At 35.9% G+C, this 21,782-nt stretch overlaps 1 protein-coding gene across 4 annotated transcripts in view; it reads right to left on the bottom strand.

The window, feature by feature from the left end:
• Positions 1 to 669: 669 nt before the first annotated feature.
• RAD51C (RAD51 paralog C) overlaps positions 670 to 21,782 on the bottom strand; it is a 50,292-nt gene continuing 29,179 nt past the window's right edge. The window contains exons 8-9 of one of the 4 annotated variants that reach the window (XM_008571269.1): positions 16,713 to 16,773; positions 15,155 to 16,010 (exon numbers count right to left, since the gene is read on the bottom strand). In XM_008571269.1, coding sequence (XP_008569491.1) covers positions 15,906 to 16,010; positions 16,713 to 16,773 — 166 coding nt within the window. In that variant the 3' untranslated portion in view covers positions 15,155 to 15,905. Of the gene's footprint in view, positions 823 to 3,920; positions 4,436 to 15,154; positions 16,011 to 16,497; positions 16,774 to 21,782 lie in introns of those variants that run through there. The other 3 variants (XM_008571270.1, XM_008571272.1, XM_008571271.1) reach the window with 3 other exon arrangements.

Raw genomic sequence — 21,782 nt, 5'->3', positions numbered from 1 at the left:
CGCCTCCTCGTCAACCGCCTCCTCCTCCGGCTCCGGGTCTTGCTCCTGTTCCCCCTCCTCCGTCACGGCTAGCGTGGCCGCCTCCTCCCCGGGTTCCTCGACCAAAGCCTCGGCCGCCTCAGCTGCAACCAGTTCGGGCTCGGGCTCGGAGTCCGGTTCGGGTTCGGGCTCCGGCTCCGGCTCGCCTCCGCCGCACGGTCCTCGAAACTCACCCAGGAAAAGCTCCAGGAAGCGCCGGTAAGTTTTCTCCTCAGGGCTGCAGCCGGCCATCGCTGCTCATGCCCCTGGGCCGACCGGGAAGGGGGTGGGAGTTAGCCCAGGAAGGGGAGGAGGCTGCTTTTTAGCCTCAGGATCCCGCAAGGGCGATTAACGCCGCACAGGCACGAGCGATCAGCACCAGGTTGCCTGGAGAGGGCTCCCGCAGGCGTGCGCGCCGCCGAGCGTGGACGTGCGCGGCCCGGGGGCGGAGGCGGAGCGCGCCTCCCCTCTCGAGTCTGGAGGGAAAGTTGGTGGCGGGTGCGCGCGCAGGGTCCAGCATCGGCCCACCCTCTATCCCTACCGAGAGCTCAGCCCACGCTGCGTAGAGACTGTCGCCATGGCAACCCGTTCTAATTAAGAATTTCAGGGTCCCTCCCATCGAGCCGCGGAGTCGAAAGGACACTCGCCTCGTCGGCTCTCCAACTCCAAATGTCTTTATTGGATGGATACCCTAGCCGCACATAGTTAAGAGTGAACTAAGACGTCCCCAAGTTTAGGTGTTGGTTCCTCTTGGATTGCATGTACTTCAGTTTCCTCATCTGTTCCTGCTTTGCCTTCACGTATCTGTTGAAAGATATCATAGTGTGAACACGTTTTGCCTCAAACACCTACACCTATGGTAGGTTTCTTTCCATAGGTTCTTTCATTTGATTCTGTGAAGAAAGTGGTGTTATCCTCATTTCTCAAAAAGAGGAAACTGAAAATTTAAGATAGTAATTTACTTGCTTCAGGGTCTCAAAACTCTAACCATGGCTTTGGAATTAGAGTCCAGGTAGTTTGCAAAGCTTTCTAGACCCTTTTCCTTTAACTCTTTTCTGTTATGTAAAGATTCAACAGTGCAATTTGTCTATATAACGTCTCATATGTATAGAGCTTTATAGTTTACAAGTTTTCACCCCTTTCGTCCTTACTACAGCCCCTTGAGATAGAGGACATTACCATTACTATTCCTATTTATAGATGATGAAACAGCCTTAAACACGTGGTGACTTTGCTCGAGGTCACACATAAGTGATACAACAAGGACTCAATCCAGGTCTTTTCATTGGATTCACCCATTTCAGTGGATTTCATTCATTAGTTTTCCAGCACACTAAGACTCCCCTCTTTAGTTTGTACATAATTCTTATTCTTTATTACACAATATGTATCTTTTCTATATTTTATTTGCTCTTCTTCACCATCCCCCCAACTTTTTCCTTTCTTAGATTGGAACTAAAACGACTTTAATGATTCTAATTTTCTTACCAAACTACACACAAACCTATTATTTTCAAGCCTTACTGATGGGGGTGAGAGAGGGAAAAGTTGTGTTATGTAGCTATACAGATGATAGCATCATTACTGCATACTGCCATGTCCATGGCAACATATAATTCAGTAAAAACATGGTGATTCTTTCTCTACTTGAAAAACGTTTGCTCATAAATTATCCACCCCATCCTTTCCATTTACTGTTTTTGGGTTTCAGTTGGATTTAGGTTCTGAAATGCCATTTCCAGTCAGTTATTAATGGCAGAAGAGGAAGTCTCTCTGCCAACTGTTTTCACATAATACTGTACTCTAAATCCCTGACCCGATACTGTTATTTTAAGATTAAGTGGGTTGAGCTCACTAATGTACATTATGGCATCATGTAAAATAGAGTTCCATTCTCTCTTCTAGCTTGAGATTAAATAACACATGATAGAAAGTATATAGTGAGTAGTGCACTTGAGTCCTCTATAACTATTTTTTCCTCAGAGGTAAATGGAAAGATCCAGTAAGTTTCCAGACATGCTAAATGTATTTATATGTGTTTGTTTAAAACATCACCAGCATAGAGCAATTTCTCTGTGAGATGCCAAGAAAGTCCTTAAACTCTTCATTTGTCTTTGTTTTCAATCCACCTGTTCATTTCCATTTCAGAATGTCTACAAAAGATTGACAAAACTTTTTAGGCTGCAAACCTAAATGTCCACAACTTTATATTCCAACAACTGTTTAAGATCTCAGAATCTGACACGTTGACATTTAGTTCAAGAGTACATAGCTGTCAACCGTAACAATTCACATCAAGCTACACCTTCCTACTTTGTAATGTAGTTGCCTCCTTCCTCTAGATGACATTTATTTGTGACATTAATTTATGACTCAACCCACATATCAAAGGGAAGTGATATATGTTGGGGAAACATTATTACTAATATTAAAAGAAAAAGCCCACACCTCTATATTAGTATAAATGACAGGTGTGCTTGCTTAAATTAATAAAGATATTTCTTCATAAAGATAAACATGGATCCTATTGCATCCATTTGACAAAGTAGCTTTGCCAGAAGGTTGCTGACAGCAGCGCTGGGATCTCAGAGCAGCTGTGTAGGATGATTTTGCCATTGTCAAGAAGTCTGTTTAGTCATTATTTTGCATTGCTTTGCTTTCCTTTTCAGTTCCTCTCCTTTTACACTTCCCTTCGATATGTGGGTTAAACCCCTTTCTTGCTATCTATTTTTAAAAATTGAGCTATAAAAAGTATGTGTGTATTGAAGGTATTTAAATTTTTGAGAATGTTTTAAAATATTTTTTCTCATAAAAATTGTTCTCCCTCCAACCCTTAGCTCTTTGGAGAAAATGTACAATGTCCTTTCATAGACATTAATGGTAATGATATTTATAGGGTTTAAAAGAATTGTTGAGTCTAGCAGTTTTTTTTTTTTTTTTTGTCTTTTTGTCTTTTTCCGTGTCCGGCAACGGATCGCAACCCTCAGTGTTGCCCCCGTACCGGACCAGGGACTGGCAACGGGATCGCAACCCTTGGCGTTGCCCCCGCGCCTCGCTCAGCCAGTGAGCGGGAACCGGTCTGTATGTGGGATCCGAACCCTCGGGCGGGAGCGCCGCTGCGCTTCCCAAGCGGCGCACTCATCCAGTGCGCCATCGGGCCGGCCCTAGCAGTTTTTTTTTTATAACCCAGCAATTCCTCTCACAGGTATTTACCCATGAGAAATAAAAACATGTCCACCAAACACATACACATATTCAAAACAAAAAACCTTGTATATAAATGTTCACAGAAGTTTTATTCATAGCATCTCAAATCTGGAAACAACCCAGATGTCTATCAACAGGTGAACAGATAAACAAAAATGTGTACTCATACAATGGAATACTACTTAGCAATAAAAATAGATGAACTACTGATAAACGTAACAACATGGGTGAATCTCAAAAACATGCTAAGAAAAAAAAATCCAGGAACAAAAGAATACTTATACGACTCTATTAATATAAAATTCCAAAACAGATAAAACTAACCTATAGTGAGAGAAAGCAGATTCCTAGTTGCCTGGGACTGAGATAGGGTAGAGGATTCATGGCAAAGGAGTAAACTTTGTGAAGTTATTAAAATGTTCTATATCTTGACTGGGTGGTTACATGGGCATATTAATTTGTCAAAAATAATCAAAGTGCACATTTAAAGTATGTATGTTGTATGTAAACTATGCCTCAATAAAGTTGATCTTGGGCCGGCCTGGTGGCGCACTGGAGAGTGTGCCGCTTGGGAGTGCGGCGGCGCTCCCGCCGAGGGTTCGGATCCCATATAGAGACCCGTCAGCTCACTGGCTGAGCGCGGTGCGGGCGCAACACCGAGGGTTGCGATCCTGTTACCGGTCAGTAAAAAAAGACAAAAAGGAATAAAAAAAAAAAAAAGTTGATTTTAAGAGTTAAAAATGATTACTTTGTCAGTCCTTGTCCGTTTTGCTCTCGTATCCATTCTTTCTCCTCCCCTGATCTGCTCTATACTGTAGGATTGACTCTTTCAGGCTGTATTCTCGAGGCTCTTGTGACAGCTGACTTTTAGCTGGGATTTTCCCAATGGGAGGTATTGACAAAAAAAAACTGGAAGGTGGGAGGGGAGGAAAAGAGAAAGGCCAAGGTAATTTCTTCCCTGTCCCCTATCTCAATCCTGAGTCCTGTTGCATTTCCTTTGTAGCTTTGCTCCCCGAGTGTGTCTACTCGGATTCCAGCTTTTGCCAGTGACTCCAGTCCTAAGCTCCAGAAACATCATCTTCCTCTATTTGTCCCAGGGATGTTAGCAGCTTCCATCTTAGGGAAGAAAATCCTTCCTTTTTGGCTTAACTCTTCCATTGTGTAACCAATTTCCTGGTCTTAATTATCTGTTTTCTTAACTAGATTCCAACTGATACAAAAGCAAATAATACTTTAAGGAACTATGAAATGGAATATATACAGAACTGAACCATATGTATAAATGATAAATGAACTATAAATGGATTAAGCTGAAGTTAAGGCAAGTTTAGGTCTCCTGTCTCCATAGGTGCTTCTGGAACACTGAGTTTACTTGAAGCAAATAGCAGTAAACTGCTTCCTAGAATTAGAAGCTAAAGATAGGTTGTCAAGGGTTCAGCAGGAGGGAGGGAAGGATGACTAGGTAGAGCACAGGGATTCTTAGGGCACGGAAAACTAAGTATGATACTGTAATAGTGGATACATGTTATTATACATTTGTCAAAACCCACAGAATGTAAAAGAGTGAACCCTAATGTAAACTATGAACTTTAGTTAATAATAATGTATTAATACTGGCTATCAATTGTAAACAATGTATCATACTAAAGCAAGATGTTAATAGGGGAAACTGTGGGTGAGGTGGAGAGGGCATATATGGGAACTCTGTCCTTTCTGCTCAGCTTTTCTGTAAACCTAAAGCTAAAAAATAGTCTGTTAGTTTTTAAAAGTTAATATTAATAAAATATTTGATATATGAATTGGTTTTTATAACCCAAGAAAAATCTACAACTTCTCATTTTATCTCCAGTTAATATTAGCTAAATTATGCAAGTCTATAATATTGTCTAAAGTATGTTTTATCTGTTTTTAGGCAAAAATAGAAATACCATTTCCAAAAAACCTCTATTTTGATATTGCTAATTATAGAAAAGTTATTGATTTGAAGCAAATGCCTTATTGCAAATAGTAAAACATACTTTATGTTTACATAAAATATTGACATTTTACATTTTTGACAAAGCGTAATAATAAAATATCTAAAGCTTATATCCAGTGGCCTACAAACCAATGCCTATGTAAATGTTTAAGGCTAGGCCTAATGATGAACATTAAGTTACAAATATAAAAATGTTTATTTTTCAATTTATATTTAAAGATTGAATGGAAGGATAATATGTAAATAGTTTTGACTGTGCTGTCAAATTGACTAAAAGGGAGCAATAGAATACCTGACAACTGAAAACACTGAGTATATTTCAAATAGGAATTTCCTTTTCATCTACATCCCAGATCAATAATGTAAGTAAAAAATTAGAGGCTGGCCAGTCAGCTCGGTTGGTTAGAACACAGTGTTATACACCAGGGTCAAGGTTCAGATCCCCATACCAGACAGCTGCCAAAAAATAAATAAAATAAAAATCACTTGTATTTTCTACCAAAAATGTTACTGCTATAATTTTTTATTCCTTTTCTCTTACTGATTTATATGGTCATATTGCAGCAATAGTCCAAAGCATCAAAATTAAAATTCACATCAGATAATAACAGGCCTACATTTCACCGGTTTTTAAAAGCAGAGAAGTCTCCCAAATGGGCTCTAACCATTTTTCTTAATGTTTTGACCATTAACAGTAGCAATCTTTTTTTTTTTTTTTGGTGGCTGGCCAGTACAGGGATCCAAACCTGTGATCTCAGTGTTATAGGATGCAATCTTTCTATCTACCATAGTTCTCTGAGAAACCAAAATTATTTTTGAGCCCCCCTTTTTTTTTTTTTGGCAGCTAAGCCAGTACAGGGATCCGAATTCGTGACCTTGGTGTTATAAGGCTGTGCTCTAACCAACTGAGCTAACCAGCCAGCCTATTTTTGAACTTATGACATGCTTATGAAAGGAAGAGAGCAGGGCTTGATGGTAATTTGATGATGCTACTATAAATGGCTAACATGTGGTATATTCATTCTATAATGATGATTCTTCTAAAATGAATTGATTCTATTAAAAAAATCCACTTCGGGGCCGGTCCGGTGGCACACTGCTACAGTGCGCTGCTTGGGAGTGCGGTGGCGCTCCCGCCGAGGGTTCGGATCCCACATACAGACCGGCCGCTCACTGGCTGAGCGAGGTGCGGGGTGCAACACTGAGAGTTGCGATCCCATTGCCGGTCCCGGTCCAGTACGGGCGCGACACTGAGGGTTGCGATCCATTGCCGGTCACGAAAAAAGACAAAAAGGAAAAAAAAAAAATCCACTTCAACATTTTGCTATTAGTTTTCACTTTACAAAAAACAAAAAGTGCTTTATGGTGGTAAAAATTTACCTTTATTATCATCTAATTTTTAATTACCTTTATATATTCAGTGATACTGATCACATAATATTCTAGTTAGCAGATGCCCATTCCTCACTCTGGATCATTTATCAAAAAAACTTGTTTTAAATGAAATGAGACAGGCAGTTAAATAAGAAAACTCTTCACAAAGGTGTCTTCTATGCTTAGATACTGCTGAAAACTTTATTCTTAATTGAGCTGATGGAATTGAGCCACAGTGACATTTGCAACTAGAAGGGAAGATGGAAATGATTCCATTAACCTAGAGTGCTGTAACATATGGTAGTCATAGGTGGTAGAATAGCTGTGTTGGACAAGGGTAGAAGTAAGCCATGTGGCACAGACATTATCAATTACCACACATAGTAACCATGCTGACACAATGCATCTTTTCCAGAAAGGAAATGATCTGGGCATATAGTTTGCTGCCTTATGAAAGAGTGATCTATAAATGACATATCTGGCACCAATATAGCACAGTTTCCAGTAATTCAGCAAGCTGAGGATTAAGATTTGATGAACCTCTATATACCTAAATATCAGTACAATACATTGCAGTTATTTGCACAAATTGAAATATGTACGCAAAATACACTTGGGTCCTTCACACATAAAATAATTTCTCAAATATCCTTTAGAATTGTCACATAAAATTCTGAAATTTTGTATCTCTGCAAACATGTCAATAATTTCATGACTCTTCACCATGCTCAACGTGGGTGTCATTGCCACAGAGTGCATGTGGGTGCATGACTGGAGGCCCCACTTCACTGACATCTACCAGCATTGCAGAATCTATAGAGTACCCTGTGGAAGACAAAATAATGACACCACCCAGGAGAAAAAATCATCTGCAGTGAGGAGCTCTCCTGGATGTGAACTTACTGCTGGCTCATATAGCATACGTAACAGAACACCCATCATTGATTCCATACACTACTTATATTGACATGTGGAAACGAGAGCTTCTATGTATTCCATAGCAGTTATAAGGACATTTACAAAACCATATTCAAAAAAGCTGAATCTTGAAAAACAAAATTAGATGCAGTTTCTCCTAAAGTAAAAGTATGTCAATCAATGGAAGTGGGAGTCGCTCCTTTGATTATAGTTACTCATATCACATTCAAAAACATTTGCTTCTCTCTCTGCAACTTTGTGCTCTCTAAATTCCTACACTGAGTAAAGAACTCCTTAGTGAGCTTAAAAAAAAATCATGAATCTTTAAGGTATAAAGCCTATGGGAAAAAAGTTCAAGATTAGATCTAGGCTGTACTGGGAGATGGAATTGGAATTTTTTGTTCCAAGAACTGGCAAAAACATAGAATTGAAAAGAAACATGATGAAAACTGTGTTTTAAGAAAATTTAATATGCAAACACTCCTTCAGATGAATGCAGGATGAACTAGAGAGATTGAAGGCTGGAATTAGTTGGTCATTAGGAGATAGTGAGAGTACAGAAAAGAACCGTGTCAGTAGGTATGAAGATGAACAGAAGCTGAAAGACACCGGACAGGAAGATGAGAAATTCTGGAAGGCAGCTAAAGACAACTTGGGAAGGGCTGGCAACATACCCAGAGAGGCTCTCAGGTGACTTTTCCAGTTATCTATTGCTGCAAAACAAACTACCCCCCAAATAAGTGGCTAGAACAAAAACCATTTACTATATCTCACAGCTCTGTGGGTTGACTGGGTTCAGCTAAGTGGTTCTTACTTGCAGGTCTCAGGTTGTAATCAGATACTAGGAGCAGTTGGGGATCGATTATCTGAAGGCTCAACAGGGCTAAATATACAAGATAACTTACATTATACTTTTTTCATTTATAGTTTTAAAAATTGAGTGGAAAAATGACTAGTATGTAAATATTTTTCAATATATTAATTTGATTGTGTTTCCAAACTGGCAGTTGATGCTGGGGGCTGACTGGGATCTCAACTGGAGCTGTCAACTGTAATGCCTACACATAACATCTGCAACATAATGGCCTTAGGGTAGTCAGATTTCTTACATGGTGGTGGCTTAGGGCTTCAAAAGTGAGTGTTCAGGGCCGGCCCGGTGGCGCACTCGGTTGAGTGCGGCGGTGCTCCCGCCGAGGGTTCAGATCCCATATAGAGACCCGTCAGCTCACTGGCTGAGCGCGGTGCGGGCGCGACACCGAGGGTTGCAATCTCGTTGCCGGTCACGAAAAAAGACAAAAAGGAAAAAAAAAAAAAAAAGTGAGTGTTCAGTGAATAAGACAGAAGGTGCATAGACTTTTATGACAGTCTCATTAACCAATAGCGTTACTTTTATGACACTCTATTGGTCAAAGCAGTAATAGCCCATTTTAGATTCAAGAGAAGGAGACATAAAAAACCCCACCTCCTGATACAAGAATTGTCAAAGAATTTGTTTTAAACTTCCATAATGACATTTACCTTCATGAATTTATGACAAAGTTCAGCAACTTGAACTTGGAGGCTCAGAAATGTGTGTTCCAATTTTAATTACATGGAGGTATTATTAACTAATACAGTACTAACAAATCTAACAAGTAGCCAATGTATGAAAATCACACTGACAACATATAAATTTACAGTGAGAGCTATTTATTCCAAGGAGACCAAACATTTTCATTGATTTGGCTGTAACCTGGGAAATATAATTGGTACGCATGGAATCCACTAAGAGTTCATTATTATTCCAATATTTAATGGCATCAAGCTGAGACAGCCTAAGACAACCAAGAAAAAAGTAAAATCACAGCATGAGATGTCATTTAAAAAACCTTATCAAATTGGCAAAAAAGATAAAATACTGTGTTGTCAAGAGTATAGAGAAAAAGCCACTCAAACATGATTGGTAGAGGTGTAAACTGGTAGTCTCTCTGGAGGATAATTTGGCAACATCTATCAAAATTTTAAGTGAATATACATTTTGATAATTCCTTATATCATCATAAAATATTGAATTAACCTAGATATCCATCAATAAAAGTGATAAAACTAGGGCCAGCCTGAGGCTCGCTTGGGAGAGTGTGGTGCTGATAACACCAAGGCCACGTGTTCGGATCCCTATATAGGGCTGCTGGTTAGCTTACATGGGAGAGCATGGTACTGATAACACCAAGTTAAGGGTTAAGATCCCCTTACCGATCATCTTTAAAAAAAAAAAAAAAAAGTGATAAAACTACAGTGTATTCATTCAATGGAATGCCACACAGCAATTTTTTAATTAAGAAAATTTTACTTGTACTGATACAAAAATAAGACATTATTTAAGATTTTGGTGTTGAAAAAAGTATATTTATATTTCAGACACATGGAGTAGCTCTGGAAGGTCATACAAGAAATGGGTAATGATGGTTGCCTCCTAAAAAGAAACTAAGTGACTAAGGGACAGGAGACCAAAGAAGACTACTTTTCATTGCATTTTAAATCCTGTCCTTTTAAACTTTAAATCCTGTACAAACATTACGTAGTAAAAAAAAAAATTAGTTAAAAAACAAATAAAAAACAAAGACCAGAAAACATTTTTTTCTCTTGAACTAGTATACTTACTATCATTAGACCAAGAGAGTCATGTAACCAATTACGTTTTTCTCTTTGCCTTGGTTTATATGACTTCATAGAAATTCTCTTTACTTTGCTACTTGGCTTTTGTCTTTTATCTTGTGTTAATTTTTTGTTTTGAAAGTAGATAGGACATAATTTCCATGAGTTCTCAAGCCCTTGTATGCCCATCTTTTACATTCTCATAAAATAAGCTACACATAAAATCACTGTCAAGAGTAATGGTGTTTAAAAACACATCTGACTATGCATACGGTAGTCAAATGGGTAGTTGAAACGAAAAAAAACCTGTCAATGGTGAACTAAAACCAAAAACAAGCAAAGGAATATACTGCGGTCAAAAATGAAATCTTGTCAACATATTTTATGCCAAAATCAGTTCTGAGGGAGCAAAGTGTTCTGTAAATTTTAACAGTAACAGTAAATTTAGGCACTGATGTTAACTAAAAATATATATTATGAACAGCCAGCATCTCTTTCTGCAACTCAGTGTCTTTTTTTAAAGCAACAGAACATTTTAACATTGTGTCTCAAAACTGAAATATATTGCAAAAGAAACCCTAGTGTTACTGATTTTAAAAAAATGTATAAATGTCACTCTTTTTCCACATTTCCAGTATTGATCATCTAAAGTAAATATTTAATGATGCCTCTGCAAAAGCAGAAACCACAAAATTTGAACGAATTTAGCAATCATTTAGTCCTATCTTGTTTTGTAAATAAGGTAAAGACATGAGAAAATGAAGGTGCCAAAACTGACATGGCCTCCTAATGTCTCAGCCGGCATTAGAACGCAGGTCTTCTAACTCTAGTTCTATGTTCTTTCTACCACATTATACTATAATTTTATCACTAATAAAACATTTTAGTAAGAATATTATTACAAGAAAAATAAAATACAGCAATTAGAAAATAAAAACAGCTAATCTATGAAATGAAAATAAATCTATTAGGGTTAAAATTAAATTATGCTGGCTGGTTAGCTCACTTGGTTAGAGTATAGTGTTATATCCAAGAGTTTGGATCCCCATACCAGCCAGCCACGAAAAAAAAAAAAAAAAAAAAACCCAAAAAAACCAAACAAACTTGAAAATGCTCCAAAGACAAATCAACTGCCCCAAATTTGATAATAAAAGTCCATAAAAGGTTCAAGACACAGAGTGTTACTTATATAAATTTATAAACCATTAAAACACTATTACAAATAGCCCCCCAAGAAGAAACCAAATGTTCATCAACAGATGAATGAACAAAATGTAGCATATACATAAAACGGAATATTATTCAGCTGAAATAGGAATAAAGTTCTAAAGTTAAAGTTCCTAAAAAGGAATAAAGTTCTTATACATGCTATAATATGGATGAACCTTAAAAACATCATGCTAAGTGAAATAATCCAGACACAAAAGGTTAATATTGTATTATTCCACTTATATGAAATATCTCCAAAAGGCAAATATGTAGAAACAAAGTAGATTAGAAGTTACCAGGAGCTGGGGGGAGAGGAGAATGGGGAGTCGATGCTTAATGGGTACAGAGTTCCTGTTTTGGATGATGAAAAGTTTTAGAAATAGTGGTGATGGCTGCAGAACACTGAATATAATAATTGCCACTTAAACACTTACAAATGGTTAAAATGGCAAATTTTGTTATAGCTATTTCACCACAGTAAAAAAAGTAAAAATAACCCCAAAAAACTATCATATATTTACCTTGTAATAATAAAAGTGCCCAGAAACAACATTCTATATGCATGACCAAACAGTATTTTTATCTGACCATTTTCAAAACATAATTTATTCTAAACCTTATTTGGAATATTTACTCATTTAACAAGTAGTAGTCAAATGTTTGTTATCCCTTAGATAGACAGATGAAAGGAAGAAAAACAGACAGGCTAGCCTATCACATCTACGTTACAGAATTGGTGGGAGGATCAAATGAAAAGATGTAAAATATTCCATAAATACTAAAGCACTACATAAGTATATCTTAACTTATATATCCCCAAAATTGAAGCTAAAAGTCATAGTACACTGAGAAAAAATACAATTCCAATAAAGAATGCTTATAAAACCAATAATTAGCACGCACACACACACAAAAGCTTCACCTTTGAAAAAGCAGAGATTTATGATCAGTTAGATATCAGTGGGATGATCTGTAAGGCTTCCTCTAGCAATAAAGATCTGTAATAATTGCACTTGGAACATTAAGGCTTTATCTTAGAAATAAACAAAAACAAAATCCTGAATTAGGTTATCTGAGCTCTTAACTATACCTTGTTATATTTTATGCTTTTAATAACTTACTTGGAATTAAACTGATTTTCCAAGTGCATCAGAGTAGAAAGGGTTTCTCAAAGCAGGGCAAATTCTGAATTGCTAGCATGTTTGTTCTTCCCAGAATGAGTAATTTTTAAAGTAGACTGTATTAATGGCCTGTGTTGTAACAACTGCAGCCAAGGCATGGAAAAACATGGAAGTGACATAAAAAAACAATGGAAATAAATGTTTGTGTGTGTGTGTGCACGCAAATATATTTGTGTGTGTAAATGAATTACCAGAAAGGTTGATCATAGCAATGGCATGAACAGGAGTAAACAGCAATATACATCTTTTGGATTTACCATACTGTCTAACCACAAGATGAAAGCTGGACACAATTACTAGTCTGCCAGGAGGTGAGTGATACTTTAACCAATTTACTGGTATGGCATTAGGTAGTAAGCCCATATAAATATTGGATAAGTATACTATCACATCATGAGTTAAAACCAAGTAACAGAAAATACTAAGGGGGAAAAAGTATATATTTACATGTACCTTATAAATGAGTAAGGAATAATAATCTTTGAAAAATAAGGCTTTCAAAAGCTACGGAACTGTTCTTTCTTCACAATTTTATAAATAGAAATGATCATCTATGAATGCAGTTTAAAAATAACACAAGTCTGTTGCAGTGCTTTTCAAACTTTAATGTGCACAGTAATCACCTAAAGATCATTATTTCTCGAATCATGTTACCACACGATTTGGGAGCCTGAATAATGGCTCCTCAAATATGTTTACAACCTAATCTCCAGAATTTATGAATGTTACCTTACACGCCAAATGGGACTTTTTAAGTGTGATTAAGTTAAGGATCATGAGATGGGGAGATTATCCTGGAGAATGTGAGTGGGCCCTAAATGTAGTTACAAGTGTCCTTATAAGAGGAAGACAGGAGGAGTCAGAGTGAGAAAAAGGCCATGTGACAACGGAAGCAGAGAAAGACAAGGAGAGACTGGAAGATTCAATACTGCTGGCTTTGATGAGGCTGAGCCAAGAAATGCTTGTGGCCTCTAGAAGCTAAAAAGCAATAAATTGGATTTCCCCCTATACCCTCCAAAAGGAATGCAAGCCTGCTGACACTTTGATTTTGGCTCAGTGAAGCTGATTTCGGACTCCAGAACTGTAAGAAAACAAACATGAGGTTTTTTTTTTTTTTTTTTTTTGGGGGGGGGGGGGGTTTGGCGGCTAGCTGGTACAGGAATTCGAACCCTTGATCTTGATGTCACAAGGCTGTGTTCTAACCAAATGAGCCAACCAGCCAGCCCCTCTATGTTCTTTTAAGCCACTAAATCTGTGGTAATTTATTACAGCAGCAATAGGAAACTAATACAAGTCATTATTTTAATTTCCTTAAAATGAAACATGTGTTTATTATAAGCATTGTCTATAACACTAAAAATATAAAAACTCCAGAAAGAAATTTTAAAATTATGTACAACTATCAAAGTGTCATAGAAAAATTTAATTACATGGATCACATGAGGATATACTTGGATTTCTGAAAAGCACGTTACAAAATAATATAATTTTAAAATGATATATACATATAAAAATGGATTTTTAAGTTTCCTATGGTGCTATGGACTGAATTCTGACCCCCCAAAATTCATATGTTGAATCCCTAACCCCAAGTGTGACTATATTTGGAGATAGGGCTTTTAGAAGATAATTAGTGTTAATGAGACATGGGGTCCTAATCCAATAAGATTGGTGGTCTCCATGCACGTTTACTGAGGAAAGAAGGTGACTGTCTGCAAGCTAGGATGAAAGCCCTCACCAGAAATCAACCAGGCTAGCACCCTGATATCAGGCTTCCAGACTCCTGAACTGTGAGAAAATAAATTTCTGTTATTTAAGCCACCCAGTCTGTTGTATTTTGTAATGGCAGCCTGAGAAGACTAAGATGTACAGTAAATGTATATTATTTTTAAGACTAGAAAAATATATTTTTAGCAATAGCAACAACTTTGAAAAGCTCTGATATTTTATTTAAAAAGAGTTGCTAACAAAAACTTTGTCTATATTCAGCATTCTACCCATAATCATCTATAAATGATTATGTCCCAAAAGTACAGTATGATACTTTATAAAAAGAGGTGCTACATTATCTGATGCTTGGTAGCACTGATATTTATAACTTACAACACCCTTATTCTTGATTTGATGATTTCAGCTGATGGAATATAAAATGATGGGCAATTTGTCTTAATGACTGCATCAAGTGTAATAAAAAATATATACTTTATAGCCCTCAAAAGTAAGACAGTTACAATCAGTCATCCTACGTCAAAGTAGTCATTTGAAATTAGTTTTATATAATTAGGATGACTATATGCTTGATTTGCCTGGGACAGCCCTAGTTTATGTCCACTATCCTGGTGTAATTGTTAGCAGTGTCTGCTTTCTCTCTCAAAGAGGTCCTGATAAACTATGGCTATTCTCTGTATAACCAACTGCAGAATCATTACACTGAATAAATTTTATAAATTTAGTGTTTATTCTTGGACAGGAAATATCATGTCTTTTAATTTGGAAAAGAGTCATGGTATATAATATTCAATTATTTAAATAAATTTCTCCCCCACAGGGAGCCAAAGTAAATTCTGTGAATGAATTGAGAAGTACTAAGAAGAACTAGGTGCCAAAGCATTTTTAGATGATATTGAAACCACTCAAGAATCCAAACTTTTTAATTTACTTAAGCAGGATTAAAATTATTCAAAGGAAAATGTTAATACACGTAGAATTCTAGAATAGATCACACCATGTCTCAAAATGTAGACATAAATAATTGTGAGCTTATCAATCTATTCTGGAAGATATACGTTCCAAACAATTTCTAGATGAGGTAATAGCTCCAAAGTCCTCCCTTTTACATTATAAAATATAACATGAAAAATTAAACAAATGGCTTAGAGTGTGGTCATCTAAAGTTTGTATCTTACCCATAAAAGTGACAGGCCGACTCATGGTGCTAACTACCTCTTATAATAACAAAAACAGGTCATTTTTAAGAATTATCAAAGCTATATTTAACGAGGAAAACATAGTAAGAATATGAAAAAATCTTTTCTTCCTAGGATTTTCTATGAGATTTGGAAAGAAAGAGAGAAAAACAGTCTGAATGATAAATTCAGACTGGCCACAGGAAATCAGCTTTCCACATTTATGAAACAATACCTACATCATCTCTAGTCAACGTTCCTGAAAATGAAAACACGGCAAAATATAATTATAGAACACTGCTTTAGAAAAACTTTTTCAGAGAATTATATTCCTTAAGTATTTTTTCCAATCACTTCATATAATCCTGACTCATTCATGCCATAGTGTGTGTTTATATTTTAAGGTAATGATTCTACTACTTATGCACAATGAATTTCATAGCACCAATACATTTGTATACTTTAAGATTGGTTTTTGGGTTATTGCTCTTCCTCTGGTTCTCGTGACCGTTTCTGGGACTTCAAAGGACCTTCTGTTTGCAATGAACATGCAGTAGCAACAAAAGCATCTCTAAATCCCTGAGGCTGCAAGATGAAAAAAAAAACAAAAAACAAATATGGTAGATCTGTTGGAAGAGGTAAAAAGAAGTAACATGTACTAATTGTTAGGTACTTTACAAATTTATTTTTACAATTAAATACTCTAAAGTTTTCCAACTAGGCTATTTCAAGTGCATCTGGGCAGTGCAAAGACTGAGTGGATAATTCAGTTTCAGAATCTCTTTTGATTTCTGTTTTTGTCCTTATAAAAATGAGATGCCAAGAATATACTTGGCTGAATACTACTTATAAATATGCATATTTCAGCCAAAAATGTTATGTTCTATGATGTAAATTCACAGAAAATTACATTTGAAAGTGGGCTATATTTGGTGGTCACAATAGATCTATAATATCTACAGACCAAAATAAGTAATGTTGGTATTTTCTCTTTTTTGAAAATCTTCAAAAACTTTCACTTTAAAAATCTTTACTATCTTGACATTACATATGGCATGGAATACACTACCCCAAAATAAGTATTTCCTCTGTTCTTAAAAATAAGTTTCAGTCCAATTGTGACTACAGTATTCTGTATATTTTGGGGACAATGTTCTAAGCATCAAAAGCTGTCCTCAAATACGCTTGCTGCCCACAGAAGTTAACAGAAACAATTTGTAAACGCTTTCTTCAAAATGATTACTGCCCACTAACACCAAAATCCCACTTTACTCAAATAATACTGACTGTGATTTGAAAAGGTACCGTGGATTCCTTCTGGCTTGGTGATTTGCACAATGTTGCCAATCTGCTTAGAGGGAAAAATAAATATACACAAACACATGATCTTAATTAATTAGTTCAGATGACTGATTTCATAATTTAAATTTATCATTTTTTACCATAAGTCTATTATTTTGTTGTATAAGGGCACAGAAAGGAAAGAAATATAAAAAATACTTCCCTCAAACAACACCTACATGTATGCATGTAATAATTACAGTATACACATAATAACAGAGTTGTTTAAATAAGTGGAATTTTAAAGCAATCTAAAAGTCCAATAATTCAAATAAATTATTTTATATATGTTGATACTGCTTATGCTAAAAACAAAAGCTGGAAAAAAATAATGAGATAGAAAAGTATTAATAGTATACTAAATAAAAGTTATACTGTATAATCCCAAATTTATGAGTATGTATATACACATATATAGAAAACTTGCTAGAAGACTACAAAAAGTTAATAGTTATTATTACAAGGTAAAGATTGTTTATCTACATCTTCCAAACTCTGCAATCATTGTGTACTTTTTGTGTGTTATTACAGAAGCATTATGGCAATTTCTTGGAATATAAATGAGGAATACAAATAAGCAAGGAAGACACATTGTTTTACACTGATTATATCCCAAAAAAATCACTGTAATGACAGAACAAGGTCTGTTTAAGTGGGATTTTATTATTCATTATACAAAGTAAATAATATAAAACTGAAAGCTGAAAGTAGTTAAGAAATAAAATTCTAACCTCTTATTGACTATATTCAAATACTATAACAGCAACAAATATAAGCAAAATCTTCCAAATGCCTTTTAAAATTACTTTAAAACTGATATAACTTATTCGCAGTAGCCAAAAGGTAGAAGCAATCCAAGTGTCCATCAACAGATAAACAAAATGTGGTGTACAATGGAATATTATTCAGACTTAAAAAGGAAGGAAATTCTGATACATGCTACAACACACGTGAACCCTGAAGACATTATGCTAAGTGAAACAAACCAGTCACAATAGGACAAATAGAGGGTACTTCAAAAAGTTTATGGAAAAATTGAATTAAAATAGAAATCTTTCCATGAACTTTTTGAAGACCTCTAGTATTATATGAATCCAATTATATGATACTCAAATTCATAGAGACAGAAGGTAGAATGGTGGTTGTCAGGGGCCAGAGGAAAAGGAAAATGGGTAGTGCTTAATGGATACAAAGTTTCAGTACAGGAAGATGAAAAAGTTCTGTAAATGGATAGTGATATTTGCACAACAATTTGAATGTACTTAATGCCAGTGAACTGTACACTTAAAAATTATTAAAATGGGGCTGGCTAGTTAGCACAGTTGGTTAGAGCACAGCCTTATAACACCAAGGTCATGAGTTTGGATACCTGTACCAGCCAGCCACCAAAAAAAACTCCCCAAAAATGGTCAAAATGATGAATTTATGTTATGTATAGTTTGCCACAATTAAAAAAAACTGATACCGTACCAGCCAGCTGCCAAAACAAAACTGATGTAACTACACAAAACAAACAAACAAACAATAACAACAACAAAACTGATGTAACTACACAAAATGCACATTCTAACTTAGAGAAAAAAAACACAGACCCTTACTTAGGGCTATTAGGGCCATTTATTTGCACACAATATGTTGATTTGTTTTCAAAGGCAATTCAAAAAGGATATTTTGGTTACGATTTGTTACTCTATTAATTTGAAATTGCCCCTCTCCTCAGGTACAATTCAAGAGAAAAGCAATCAGAGGCCATTCTGTTCCATGTTTGTACTTTCAGGATGAAAACAGCAGAATCCAAAATGTCATATACTCTACACATAAATAAAATAACTGCTAAGTAATTTGTAACATAAGAATAGCTGTGTTAAGTGGAATTATAAATTTTTTACAATGCTTTAGGGTTGATACTCTTATCTTTAATGCAAAAATATAAGAGAAAAATAGAGGCAAAGTGTATTTTAAGCTCCCTTATTAGAAAATCACTTTTTGATTCAATAAAACAAAAGGTAGCTAACCTTCTGAAAAATTAGTATCTAAATCACCTCCTATCACCAATATTTCCAAAAAGGTACCCTGTGCATCTGACTTTTCTGAGGAATTTATTTAAAAGTAATAAGCTTTTAAGAAGCATTTACATGTTTATCTAGAATCCTAAAGTCAAAGGGACATTAGCTTATCAGGCTGAAAATCTTCCTCAAATTTCTAGGTAAAAATGAAATTTTTATGTCATGTCTGCATCTCAAGAGATCTTTCTAAACAAGAAACTAAACCAAAGAATCACTTGGCTCATGGCCTCAGCTGAGAGGAAGCTTAACATATGGCTGAACTACATAGTTTGGGTCAGGAAGAAACAAGACAGAAGCACAATTTGTGCTCTAAAGCTGAGCACACATATGAAACACTGTGTGGGGGTGTTGATATATTACTCCACTTTACCACCAGATCTTCTTGGCAAAGAGTAGTGTAATTCTGAACAATCTTGGCCTCACATTCTCATGAATATGCAAATTGGAGGAAAATCCACATAAGGCCACAGACAACAGCACTTTTTTTTTTTTTGGTGGCTAACTGGTATGAAAAGAATTCTTTTAGGGCCGGCCCGTGGCTCACTCGGTAGAGTGCGGTGCTGATAACACCAAGGCCCCGGGTTCGGATCCCATATAGGGATGGCCGGTTCACTCACTGGCTGAGCGTGGTGCTGACAACACCAAGTCAAGGGTTAAGATCCCCTTACCAGTCATCTTTAAAAAAAAAAAAAAAAAAGAATTCTTTTAATAATTGTTGGAATGTTGTTTCCATCATTAGTGAAAGGGTAAAAATCAGGTGCTTCTGCTGAAGGATGGGGGTTGGGGCATGAGATGGTACACCTAAATTTAACTGCCAATATACATTTTGTTATTCAAGGTTTTTAGTTTTTCTTCTCAAACGGAAAGTGTTCACTTTTATAACTATTTTCCCCACAGTATGAATTTCTATTTCCATCCTTTCAAGGTAAACTAGATTTTAAAAAGCATACAAGACTTCATTCAACCTTAATAATTTAAAGATATCTGGTTTCAAACAATGAAAAACAAAACTATTTTAATTCTATTAAATGAGGTCAACTTATTCTGATTATAATAAAGTATGCACATTACTTATCATATATCCATAGGCTGGGGGAAAAAACAGTTTAGAGAAAAAGGATGTTGCTTAAATAAGAGAATAAGAGCTACACATTCAGATTTGCTGGCAATCAACGCAATACTATTATTACCTTCTAGAAACAATTATTATAGAGTCAGCTATGGAATATGAATAATACTACCTATTTCATAGAATTATTTAGAAAATAAAATGAAATAATATATACTTATATATACAGTGCTTTGCACAATAAAGGAGAAACAGTAGTGTGGCTATACTAATTTAGTCAGTTAATTTTCTAGGTCTTAGTTTTCTCACTTTTAATGAAATAGGTATAGATTAATCAGAGTTACTGAAAGGGTTATTTGAAATGTTGTATATCGAGTGCCTAGTAAAATACCTAGCACAAGCAAGTACTCACTAAAATGACAGTACGAGATACAGGAAAAATTTTACAGAACAGTAAAATCTCAAAATCTATCTGTATTCAAGGTACAGTGTTCTACACCATTCTCTAATTTTTTGGGAAGGATTTGTAAGAAGCTGAATTCACACAATGGTTAACTCTTAAAAAGTATGATTTTCTGACCTCATGGATACTTAACCAATGCTAACTTCTAGAATTTGACAAAGGCACACTTTCTTCCTGATGAGTTCATGAAAAGATGAAATATCTTGTTCTGCTCCTATTACTTTTCTTATTTCTTAAATGGATTCTATTAGTGAATATTTAATTATACTCTGAAGAGGACTACTATTGTATACTAGCTCAGGGGGAATTCCTAAGATATTTAAACGGTGGGAGCACTTTACAGAATAACCTAAAATTAAAAGCAACATGTTCAAAAGACTCAGTTGGAGAACTTTGCCAACTCTTTACAATAACATTTATTGCTGGAAAAAGAATTCCTTTTGTATATCCAGTGTACAGAATTATTTAAAAAATTGGAGGGGTGGAGATATTCAATTGTAAAGCACTATGTATTATGAAAATAAAAGTTACCTGAAATACTATCTTTAAGGGAGACATAAACTACAATCGGTTGCAAAAGATGTATGCAGAAGTTTAATTTATTCTGCTGTGAGCTTAGGGTCAATAAAACCTAACTTTGTTAGGCATAATTTTTTTCAGTTTATAAAACAAAGAAATGAAGAATAAAAAACAGACAATATCACTTACTAGGCCCAATATGTATTTAAGTGACCCTTTATTCCATCTTTGCTCACATGCTGTCTCAACTTCCCCTTTACTAGAGCATTTCTTTAGGTTATGCCAATTAATCACAAAGCAAAGAGGCTGGCATAAATCTGACTGTTCTAGAAGTATAGAATAAAAGACTTTACAGCTTTCAATGGCCTATTTTAAAGAAAATGAAAGCTGGTTGTTCACTTGCTTAGCAGCTTTAAGAACAGATACAGAGGTTTCATGCTGTCATAATTTTATTTTAAATGACAATACCTGTGAAAGGCAGGTAAGTAACTGGATAATAAAAGCAGGATAGCGGGCCAGCCCGTGGCTCACTCGGGAGAGTGCGGTGCTGATAACACCAAGGCCACGGGTTCGGATCCCATATAGGGATGGCCAGTTAGCTCACTGGGTGAGCATGGTGCTGACAACACCAAGCCAAGGGTTGAGATCCCCTTACTGGTCATCTTTAAAAAAAATAAATAAATAAAAATAAAATAAATAAATAAATAAATAAATAAATAAAAGCAGGATAGGAAAATACAAAAGAAAAAAAAATAACAGATAGAATTTCATACTAGAAATATATTAAGCAACTAAGAAAACCCATCCTTGGGCCGGCCCAGTGGCGCACTGGATAGTGCGCCGCTTGGGAAGCGCGGCGGCGCTCCCGCCCGAGGGTTCGGATCCCACATACAGACCGG

Source organism: Galeopterus variegatus, unplaced genomic scaffold (genome assembly GCF_000696425.1).
Source record: "Galeopterus variegatus unplaced genomic scaffold, G_variegatus-3.0.2 Scaffold673, whole genome shotgun sequence".
NCBI classification, from domain to species: Eukaryota; Metazoa; Chordata; class Mammalia; order Dermoptera; family Cynocephalidae; genus Galeopterus; species Galeopterus variegatus.
Note: the sequence above shows the minus strand (reverse complement) of the source record. Positions and strands in the feature narration are given on the sequence as shown.